At 36.4% G+C, this 12,468-nt stretch overlaps 1 protein-coding gene across 2 annotated transcripts in view; it reads left to right on the plus strand.

Moving 5' to 3' along the window:
• The window catches only part of necab2 (N-terminal EF-hand calcium binding protein 2), a 101,456-nt gene that overhangs the window by 51,841 nt on the left and 37,147 nt on the right, over positions 1-12,468 (plus strand). For both annotated transcript variants that reach the window (XM_047155073.2, XM_047155072.2), the window contains exon 5: positions 503-600. In XM_047155073.2, coding sequence (XP_047011029.1) covers positions 503-600 — 98 coding nt within the window. The remainder of the gene's footprint in view (positions 1-502; positions 601-12,468) is intronic.

Raw genomic sequence — 12,468 nt, forward strand, 5'->3', positions numbered from 1 at the left:
GAACTAACTTGGGTGCTTCCATTTCTCAAATATAAACAAATTTGTCATTTAAACCACCATGACCCTGACCAGGAAAAATAAGTTACTGAAGATGCTATTCAGTGCTGTGCAAGCACCCAATAAACTCTAGTAGAGTAATTAAAGATCAACTCCAAAGGGTGGGATTTGAAGACATGCTGAATATATATTGTTAATTTATTTTCTCAGCACATCTGTGCAGCTTATTACTTCTTAAAATAGTAGTAACTGAAATAGTCCCAGGCAAGCTATAAGATTATGTGCAATGTTTTATTATGTCAGAGTTTACTTGTTAATAAACCTGATTGCGTGAGCTTTATATCTCCCACCCACATAAAATTAAAAACCCCTTGCTCATATTAATGTAAAATCTTCACAACAGTCGGTTAATAAATTAGGTTAGATCCTGAATATTTTGAAATGGTAAAATAGTCTCTTAAATGGTCTCTTCTCTTCTTTTCCCTATGCTTGTCTTATTACCCAGACTACTTTGCCAAACACATGGGGGACTATGAAGGTGTGCTTGCATCCCTGGAGACACTCAACCTTTCCATCCTCAAAGCTATGGATTTTACCAAGAAGGTTAGTGCAGCAAGTGCTAATTAATGTATTGTGTAGTAATGTGGCTTGTTGTTACCTGTGCCTACTGTTACCTGAAGGAATCGATATTCTTCCTGCATTGCTTCTTTTGTTTGATAATGAAGGTAGCCATGTTTAGCTGATTATCCGATGGATTATTTTGGTGTTTTATAATCACAGAATTTACAAGTTCAAATAGGAATCAGTCTCTGATAAGTCTTTGACACTGATCATGTCTCAGAGGTACAGAGATATTATTCTAGGAGTTATAATGTGTGTGTGTGTGTGTGTGTGCGTGCGCGCGCGCGCATTTGTGTAGCCACACATGTGGTAGCATGGCAGTTGTTTTCGCGCTGCTAAATATAACGCATCATTTCAAAGCTTTACTTGAATATTCTGTTTGGTATTTGCTCCTCATTAGTGCAAGCTGGCATTCAGTTAAATAGCTCAGTGCATTGCTATGCTTTAGCTTCAGCAAAACATAAATCAGACAATGCGTCCTCTCTGAGTAGAAGGTTTGATTTTTATGACACAAAAAGATATTTACATCTCTTTTCTTTTATATTACGGCTCAATCCAGGATGCAGTACTGTGTGTGCATGTTTGTGTATGAGCGAGTGTTTTAATGGGCATTTGTGCTCTTCTTGCTTTTTGTGTCATTAACTTATTTCTTGCAAAGACGATCCTGTTCAGTTTTAATGTTTTTAAGCTGGAGCTTAGTGAGGGGGTTAAAGTAGAATAAGTATAGACCACAACCTTGCACAGTGATTTTTCTTTGTATTTATGAATGTGCATTTGAAGTTAGAGATGTAACGGTATGAAAATATATTACGGTTATCAGTAGCATCACGGAATTGTTAAAATGTGCTGAACATGTACAAAAAGTACTGATACACACATTGAAACATTGAAACAGGTTTTATCTTTGTGTTCGGCCACACACCGCACATCACTTGCCCACCGCAGCACCGCCCCCACTGTCATTTTGCTTTTTTTATAGTTATAAAAATCATTTAGTTCAGTTAGAGAAAACGGCAGAAGGCAGTGACGGCATGCGGGAGAATTTCCAACCTTCCAAGAGGACCAAATCCGAAGTGTGGTCATATTTTGGATTTTATAAAAATGCTGAGGGAAACTTAATAGAAGATGGTAACCCTGTCTGCAGAGCTTGCCAGAAGAAAGTTGCTGTGAAAGGGGGCTTTGCCGCTTCATTGGTGCCTCTCACTCTTTTCCCCCTCGCTTTTAAATCACTTATGAATGCCCGTGTGGCTGTGCGCATTTCACTTTCGCCTTTGAATTAGTGGCAATTGCTTGAATGGTGGGTTCATTATTATGACAAAACAAAACAGTACAATGGTAAACTCGCTTATATTAAAATAAATGTTTCGCCATCGTCTTGTCAGTCAGCTCGCCTTCACTTTTCCAGTGTCAGTCGGGTCACTTTCACTCTTCCTGTCAGTCAGCTTGCCTTCACTCTTCCTTTCAGTCAGTTCGCCTTCACTCTTCCTGTCAGTCAGCTCGCTTTCACTCTTCCTGTCAGTCGGCTCGCCTCACTCTTCCCGTGTCAGTCAGCTCGCCTGCACTCTTCCCGTGTCAGTCAGCTCGCCTCCACTCTTCCCGTGTCAGTCGGCAGGCCTTCATTCTCATAATGTGATAAATGAAATCTGACTCCTGCTGCGACTCTGACTCATTCGGCTCATGCTGAATTGAGCAGACGCGTTTAATTTTTTAGTTTTATTTCATGCTCAAAAAACAACGTTCCATGCTGCGTCTGTGTCAGACTCATGCTGGGTGTGTGTGGACAGCATTTACCACAAGTTTTAATGATAATTAAATGTAATACTAACTGTCGGGGAATACTGTTGTGGTTTATTGTTAAACCAGTAACCATTTCATACCTATTTGTAATGGAGATGGAGAGTCAGACAGATTATACAGAGACAGATGTATTGTCTTGCTTGTGCACGTGTTGGGGTATGGATCTGATACAGCGCTCAGCGACTTCCAGTTTGTCATTCCAACAGCAATAACTAATGCCATCTGATCTTTTTAATTTCAGTCATGAATCCAGTGTTAAATTCCAATAGGTTTACACTCAAGCAACCACATTGCACTAAAAAGGTGTCACTAGTTTAATGCTAGTTGAATACTTAGATTTTATTACATTTAATGAATGTGCATTTAGGTTTATGAGAAGATTTTTATGAGAAGCATTTCATCCACTACTGGTAAATTACGAATGAATCCTCATTATTGAACTGATAAACATCAAATAAATTTTGGTAAATCATGTACACATCCTGCTTATAATCAATTAAGGCCATTAGGTTTTGGTTGTGGGGTGCAGAAAAAGAAGGTGTAAGTAAAGAAAGTTGCTGGTGATGATGATGAGGAGGAGGAGGAGGAGGAGGAAGATGAAGTGAATGATAATGATAATGTGGAGAGTAATGTTGAGGAAGTGTTCATAGCTTAACTAATCAGATAAGGGAACAATAATGGAAAAAAGTCCTGATAAAGAAATTAGTTCTGGTGTAATGGCCCTTCCACTACACAGCCAAGCCTTAATGTAAGCTATCTAGGCTACATCTGTAACCACCATGTTTTCACTCGGTGGCACAGGTTGCATGTGCACATATATTGGTCCCACAAATAGTTTGTCGGTGCTTCTGAATATTCTGAAGTGGGAGCACCAGTGCTACCTGAGTTTGAGCGCTGAGTTAAAATAATTATAGTAGCAGAAAAATTGCTTACCAGTAAATCACAGCAATGCTTTATTACAGAATTTATTGAAGTTTACAAAAACTTGTTGAAAAGATGTTGTTCAGAATGTTCATTTAATTTCTGTCTTTATTTGAAACAGGCAGATATTGGAGGAGGCCATTTCTGAATCCAGCAAAATAGAAACTGTGTAGCAGTGTTGTGTTTAAAGAAGTTTAAATATAGTTATACACTATATGGCCAAAAGTATGTGAACACCTGACCATCACACCCATATCTGGTTCTTCCCAAAACTGTTGAGACAAAGTTGTAAGCACAAAATTGTCAGGAATTGGTGAATATGGCATATTAATGTAGCATTAAGATTTCCCTTCACTGGAATTAAAAACGTATTTCATCATGACAGTGCTCCTATGCACAATGCGAGGTCCATAAAGATATCCTTTGCCAAGGTTGATGTGGAAGAACCCTGACATCAACCCCACCAAACATATTTGGTGGGCCTTCTGACTTGACATGAGCGCCCAACCTCACTAATGTTCTTGGGGCTGAATGAGCACAAGTCCCACAGCCACAGTTCAGAATCTAATGGAAAGCCTTCCCAGAAGAGTGTAGGTTATTATAACAGCAAAAGGTGTAACCAGCTCTGTGTTAATAATCCTGGATTTGGAATTGGGACATATGGGTGTGATAGTCAGGTGTCCAATTACGTTTGGTGATATTAGAAAATGTAAATAATGTTTCTATACTATAACACTTTGCTGATTATGCCTATAATCTTTCTTATTTATGTGGCATTATATGTTGGATCTAAAGTTAATAAGTTAAAGTTAGTATTACTTGATACAGTATAATTTCATTTATGTTATTTTGGAAAATTTTGGGGGGCACTTTAAAGCAAATACCATGGTTTTCTCCCAGTGTGCTCATGTCTTCAATCCTCATATACAATAGCTTATGAAATAACGCTTGATCCAGCACATCTTATTTTTTGCATGATGAACTAGAAGTACAGTGGCACAAAGCATACATCTTATGCAAGAAGGAAAAATGCTGCCGAGTTGCAGCAGAAGCGACAGACTGGGCCAAAAATTTAGCTCACTGAAAAAGGTAATTGTGCAAACAATTTATACTAATTGAACATAAGCAAATTGTAATGCGTGTGAAATATTGAGGCTGTTATATCATGGTTTAATTCACTATTTTGATTTGCCAATGTAGTTGTTAATTTAACATGTTCTCCTGTAAAGAAAACAGTTTGAAGGATATGTTGACTGAGCATTCATCTGCTACATTGAGTTCACTTTTACCCTTAATATAACAATGTCTCTGATTAAAAAACTGTCTTCTCTGTGATGATTTACATGCAAAAACCATACATTTCAGCTTGACATACTAGAGTTAGACATACTATCAAACATAGACATAGACATACTATCAAACTGTCACACAGTGGCAGTGACCATAGTACTGCTCCTCGCTCAATCCAATATCACACAAGCAAAATCCACTTAAGCTCAGAACCTCACATAAGACGCGACAGTTTTTTTGCATGACGTGTAACTCCTGTGCATCCCTTACCATATGAGTCCCTAGTTATATTGGAGGATCTTAATAACATCATGCACAATTTTGGTAATATCTCCTCACTATGCACACGTAACTAACTCTGAATGCAGTCCCCTACATGTGACCATCATTTCATCACAAGTCTCTGTATTCAGTCCAAGAATTTGAGTCAGTAATTCCCTTTACTATAACTAAAAGGAATTGCCCTGAGATTGCTATCTGAGGGTGCCTTGTCAAATGAACATGGTATCCTCTTCAAGCAATCAAAATGACTGTTTCTCTTTAAGTCCTCATTACTCACCAGTGCCACAGCTTCTGTTGAGGGCTGCCAGTAATTATTAATGCAAATGTGATATTTTCATACTGGTTATAAATTATTCATGCTTTGGCAGGCTGAGCATTAATTAGTAGACGTACTGTATTTGTAGCTTATTTTCTGGGGTGTTATTGTGTGGAAGAGGTGACTTAATTTGAACCAGAAACAAATAAGATTATGGGTTTTATTTAAATTGAGCATTTCAGTGTCACGAATCGTGACGGTGCAGAGATAGAACGGATGCAAGTGCAGGATGAACAGTTGTATATTAGAAAGAGAGACAGGCAGACAAATCCAAAACGTGATCCAAAACGTAATCCACAAACATGCAAGAGGTCAGGCGATTGGCAAACAGGCATACACGGGGCAAGGCAGGAATCTAGGTCAATAAACAAAACAAGAAACGAACTATGACAAGGGGCTGGAAGCGGATAATCCAGCGCTGACTATGACTATGACTATGACTAGCGTTAAACTAGCTCTAAACATTTAATCTTCCGCGTTGTGTGCTGGGAGGCACGCGGTATATATGCGGACATAATCAGCATCTAAACCACTAGCAGCTGAGAGCAATTCAGACCCACGTGAAATCCCAGCCAATGACAGAACAGGGAGGAGACAGAAACATAAACAAAAGCACGTGTCCAGATGTCATTACAGTTAACAACGGAAAAGCAGGTGCTCGCGCATTCGCGCTTAGAGCACGCTGCTTCAAGGGGGAATCGTGACATTCAGCCTAGTGTTCAGTCTTCAGTTATACTTTTTAGCAAATAAAGTCTACTGCATCGTCTAGAGAGCATATGCGTCCTGTTCAATAATGTTTCAACTACAGTGCATGCACTTTATGAGATCGAGTAGATTTCATTTGTTTCATTTGTAATTTTTTATAATTATTTAATAAATTTGGATGGATGGATGGATAGATGGATTAGGCAGACAGACAGACAGGCAAATCGATCGATCAATCTGCTGCTAGCAGTCTACTCTACTCCAGTACTCTAGTAGAGTAATTAAAGATCAACTCCAAAGGGTGGGATTTGAAGACATGCTGAATATATATTGTTAATTTATTTTCTCAGCACATCTGTGCAGCTTATTACTTCTTAAAATAGTAGTAACTGAAATAGTCCCAGGCAAGCTATAAGATTATGTGCAATGTTTTATTATGTCAGTTCATACTATAAATTGCAAATAATGCTACAAGTGATAGAATACAGTACTGTGCAAAAGTTTTAGGCACGCTATTTTTTTTAGTACAAACTTTGTTATAGATTTCTTTATTTTATGACTTCATTACCAATTCAGTAAAAAACATTTCAGATTCCAAACATTAGTTTTCTAGCACAAAATTAAATGTTACAGAAAAAATGTTTGTATGTCGTTAAAGAAAGCAGCATATTATGTAAGAGACCATGTTTCAGACAAAAAATATAATGAAGGCTGTTGGATTTTGCTGCAAATTAAGAAGCAAGTGCGACAGTCAAAGTCTCCAGAAGAACTGTGGCTGGTTCTGCAAGATGCTCAATAAAACTTACAGCTCATTACATTCTAAAACTGCACTAATTGTACCGGAGACTACTATTTTTATTTTTATTTTTTGTCACACCAAATATTGACTTTGTTTCATTTACTACTATTTACTGCTCTATTTGCTCTATTTTTTAAAAATGTAGAAACATTTAATTTCATTATTTTGAAGGCATATTTGCATGTGCCTAAAACTTTTGCACAGTACTGTATGTCATTATTAGTGTAGAGATTATAAAATTTCATTTTTGTTCTATGCCCTATGGAAGCCTATTTCACCTAAAAACACCAAAACATCTCTTTATAATAGCAAAACATGATGAAGATTATCTTTGGAAAATGACAAAGTTTTTCTTTGACATCTAGTAGCATATATAATTGACTGTACAAAATGTGCTCAGTAAGAGAGTGCTGATGTAAGAACCAAAGACACCTCTCTACCTCCTGTTAGAGCAAAAGGGCAAGATTAGAGCATCTGAATGAGACAAAAGGAGTGGAGTATTCCCTTTCCTGCTACCATTGTTCTATTATTGTGCATGCTGTCAGCCACATCCACTCTGCTTACTCAGAAGAGAAAAGGCTACAATCCTTATCTTCTCCTCCAGTTAGTCACAATGTCTCACATAAACACTGTAGTGGGTTGAGTCAATGTAATGAAAGTCAAACCCTAGTTTCAGTGTTAATTTGGCAGATTTCTTCCCAATTTCTTCCCAAGTTGTTTAAGTCTCATTTCAAAAACTAGCAAGCCTGTAATGCTCTGTGAAGCAAGAATATTTTATGAAGGAAAAAAAGCCATTTTCTGTGAAGATGTACTTCAGACTAATTTATTCATGAAAACAATTCCATGACCCCAAACCCTGTGCTGACTGTTCTGGAGACTTTATTATGATATTGAGGTGTGCTGTATTGTATTTATGATTAACTACACTGGCAGCTAGCGGTAGGTGGGGCAGATCCCCATATATAAATGTTAATCTTCATAAAGTCCTCAATAACAACTTACATACATTTTAAATTCTGTTGAAATCCTAATTACCACTTTTGAGTGGCCAACAGTTTTTTAAAGTGTGCTCATTGCCCCATTTAGCTCCATAAACTTACCACACCGAGTGGTCATAAATAGGAACTGCAACAAGTGCTAATAGAGGCCCATTGAGACAGGAATCATGCTGACCTATGCTTGCTCTGGAAGAGCAGTGACCAGGACAGCTAATTAAATAGTTGCCAGATAGTAAGGGCTAGTATAGAAATACTCAACAGCCACCAAGATATGAATATCATATAATCAGAATTAAACCGTGTAAAATAACACAAACAAAGGAAAGTGTCAGTGTAAAACATTATGGATAGTTGTGTTTAACTCTCATACATAAACACAAAAACTCACCCAACCATGTTCAGTAACCACATCCTGGTCAGGGTAACAGTGGTTAGAAAACGCCTTTCCTGGGAACACTGGCAATAATACACTGGATGGGTTGCCAGTCCATCACAGGGCATTTTCATGAAAGCTGTTATGGCAAATATAGTCTTTGCTTATTTTACAATTTTCTTTTATGTATATCTATCTATCTGTCTATCTATATATATATATATATATATATATATATATATATATATATATATATATATATGTATATATGTATGTGTATGTGTATATATATATATATATATATATATAGATAGATAGATAGATAGATAGATAGATATATATATATATATATATATATATATATATATATATATATATATATATATATATATATATATATATATATAAGAAAATTGGAAAAATAAGCCTCAAGACTCAATATTTGCCATAACAGTTTTCAATTTTCTATTTTCATTCTTATACAGTAATGCACTTGAGAGTAGAAAATATGCTTTTTTTTATTTACAAAAACACTACAGAAACTCATTGTAGAGCTGGAATGCAGGTTGGAATTGATGATTTGTGCTGCACTTTGAAGTCCTCTGTTAAATGTCGGAGGTTGATATTCATGAACCTCTTGGCTGAGGATCCAGAAAGCGAACATATGAGAGTGAAGATCTGTTTCTAATTTATTTGCTCCATATTTTCTGTTATACCTGGGAGATTGTCTGCAATAGATGGAGTGATGTAGTGGGTGGCATTGGGCCATGTCCCAAAGGCTCTGAAGCAATGGTACCTGTCAGCTCTGATCCTCTGTAATCCCGGTGTGGGCTGTCACACTGGACTCTGACATGGTCCCTGAGTCCTGGAAGCTGAGCAGGATTGTGGTGAGACAAGTGAGCAGAGAGCATCAGATTTGGAAGTGGGTCTACTCAAGCTTGAGCAAAATTCCTAAGGAGCTGGCCATTGCCCAGTTGTGTGAATTTGCAGTCATGAGAGTAAACATACAGTATGTTTATATGGAGTATGTATACAGCTTTAGAATGTGAGCTACTTTTCCAGTAGAATTGTCCTATGAGAGGGATTTACCTCAAAAGTACGTCTGTCTGTGCATCATAAATATTACAAAGATTCAGATGCATTTGATTCTTAGTTAACAATGACTTCTTTTTCTCTGCTCTGAGCATGTGGCCCAAAGTAAAATAGTGAAAGATATTACTGAAAATAAATGAGTGAATGTCTTTCAACCCAGCTAAGTTGAATAGGATTATTAAAGGTCTAGATGTTAAATTGTCACTCTTAATTACTCAATTACCTCGTTTCCACAGAAACTATATGTTTGGGAAAAATCATTTGTGACTTCCATTTGCAAAAGTGCCCAAGTAGTTGGTTCACATTTTTCAAGTTTCTTTAAAGAAATTGAAAAATTATTTTTCTGTGGTTATGTTTTATTTATTCATAGCGAATAACATGCACTAAACACTAAGCACTGAATTTAAAAATACTCAGTAAGTTAAAATGGATAAAGAAGGAAAGCCCTACATGCTATTTTAGTGCAGGAAATTCAAAAAATTATTCTGCTGCAATAAACAGGAACATAGCCTTCCATACCCTTCTGTGGCTTTTTACATTACTTTGGTCTGTGTTGACCTAGTTGGTGCTTGTTGGAGATTCACCACTGAAAATGGGGTTATGGGGGAGGCGTAATGTTGAACAAGGTTGTTGTTATGATAGTACAAACTGCTTAAAGTATAATACAAAAAGGAAAAGGGTTTTATTATCATAATCATTGTCTATGGGATTAAAAAATCAATAATTAACAACAGTTAATTGACATGGAGATGAGCAAAAATAAATATATAAAATGGCTGTTATTTTGATTTTAAGTGTGTGGAGATGCTGTAATTTTTTATTTTACCACAATATTTTTTCTATAAAGATTTTCTTAAGTAGCCCAGTATTTATGCATAGCACAGGTTTCAAAACTAACAACCTGCAATTAATATTTCGTATAGCCCATGGAGAAAACTAAGGCACTTACTGTAATTTAATTTCTTTGTTAATTCTGATCACCAGATATATCTATATATTGAATATCCATCTATGTATTAGTCTAAAACTTCTGGCTGAGACAACCAGGTATCCTGGTATTTAGTATATTTAATAATGCCAGCAATCTTCACAATTCCAAATAACCACTGAACCATCAATATATAAATATAGTTTGGTGGGTATCGGGTGCTTTTTATTGGATACAATGCCCATTTGTCACCAAATATGCTGATGATATGTATGAGCAAAAAGCATTTTGGCCTCATCTGAGTACAATATTGAATTTTGTGGGTTGCTTTCGTTGGTTTTTTTTATGCAGACTTCCCAAACAGCTTGTTATAACAAACAGTTGTTATGGAAGTGGTGTCTAATAGATAATTTTAAACATGACTCCATTAAAAATCCACTACATTGTCTATATTGCATTTTTATATCCATAACTTGACTTGTGCAGGTGAAACTTGTTCATATTTTCCCGAATGTGATTTTATTTTACATGTGTGCAACCTCATATTTGGTCAAATGTATTTATGGACTAATTGTAAAAATATTAACTGGTATGTGTCAATAATTTTGTTATTCATGTTTTTAAGAGAAATGCTGTTTCTAATGTTATTTTAAAAATCTGTATTTTTATGAGAATGATTACTATAAGAGGAAAAGTCCAGTTGGGTCCATAAGTATTTGGACCATGACACAATCTTTGCAATTTTGCCTTTGTACACCACCACAATGGAATTTGAAATGAAGCACTCAAAATGTGGATGAAGTATAGAGTTTCAGCTTTAATCCAATATTGCATTAACCATTTAGGCATTACAGCCAATTTTCTGCATAGTTCCTCCATTTTCACAGGCTCAAAAGTAATTGGACAAAATAATATAATTATGAGGATTTTTAATACTTGGATGCAAATCCTTTGCTGTCAATGACTGCCTGAATTCTGGAACCTATGGACTTTAAATGCTGAGTTTACTTCCTTGAGATGCTTTGCCAGACCTTTGCTGCAGCCACTGTCAGTTGTTGCTTGTTCATGGGTCTTTCTGCTTTCAGTTTTGTCTTCAAAAAGTGAAAAACATTCTAAATTGATTTGAGTTCAGGTGACTGACTCGACTATTTAAGAACATTCCATTTCTTTGCATTAAGAATCTCTTGGGTTGCTTTCGCAGTATGTTTTGGGTGATTATCCATCTGTACTGTGAAGCATCGTCCTGTCAGTTTTGCAGCCTTTGACTGAATCTAACAAGGAAAGAATTCTTTGATCATCCACTTTAGTTTAGTGGTCTTCCAGGCCTTTTGGTGTTGCTAAGCTCGGCAGTGCATTCCGTCTATTTAAAAATGTACCTGTTGCTTTTGCTCTCTCTCTGTTAGGTCTGTTTTGTTTTTTCAGCCTAATGATTGAACTCCTTCACTTACATTCACACATCTTTCGACCGAATATTGAGAGTTCATACTTGGACTCAACTCCAGACCTTTTATCTCTTAATATCATTAATATGTAATGAAATAATAAGGAAACAGGCCACACTTAACCATGAAACTGCTTATCAGTCAATTGACCAATTACTTTTGAGCCTGTGAAAATGGAGGGACTATGTAAAAAAATATATATATTAAAAAAAATGGCTGTAATTCCTAAACAGTTAATGCAATATTTTTGTTAAACCCCTTGAATTAAAGCTGAAAGTCTATACTTCCAATCACATCTTGATTGCTTCATTTCAAATCCATTGTGGTGCTGTACAGAGGCAAAATTACAAAAGTTGTCATGTTTCGTTGTGTATATGCTTATTTGATACATTTTCCCCATTCTCTTGAAGGGTGGCAGTAATTCTGGCATTGACTGCGTGTGTGTGTACGTGTATTTGTTTGTGTGCGCACATCTGTTGTGCAGCAGCTTATTTAGATCTCCTGAAATGTGTCACTGTTCCACTCCACGGATTCAGTCTTGCTGTTTCAAACCATTTTTCATGTGGCAGTTGCCGGTGCATGCTGTGCTAAATTCTTTCTAAGTGATTGGTTCAGCAGGTGTTACTATTCCTGATTTGCCTGCCTGTAAATGCCACTCGTTACATTTGTTCTATGGCCAGATGGAAAGAGGTGGAACAAAATAATTTTTTTTGTAAAGGTTTAAGACAGGACCCCTATTCACTTTAATTAAACTTATATTTTGCACATTCTTTACTTCCCCAGTCAAATGCAGCTGCCATATGCTGTTTAGCTGTTAAGCAACCTGTTCTGCATAGGGATTAAGCCAAAGAATTGTGTAAATAAACAGATGCATTACTACCCCTCCCTATTTCCCTTACTCTTTAGT

The sequence above is a fragment of the Ictalurus punctatus genome, chromosome 4, assembly GCF_001660625.3.
Source record: "Ictalurus punctatus breed USDA103 chromosome 4, Coco_2.0, whole genome shotgun sequence".
Classification (NCBI taxonomy): domain Eukaryota; kingdom Metazoa; phylum Chordata; class Actinopteri; order Siluriformes; family Ictaluridae; genus Ictalurus; species Ictalurus punctatus.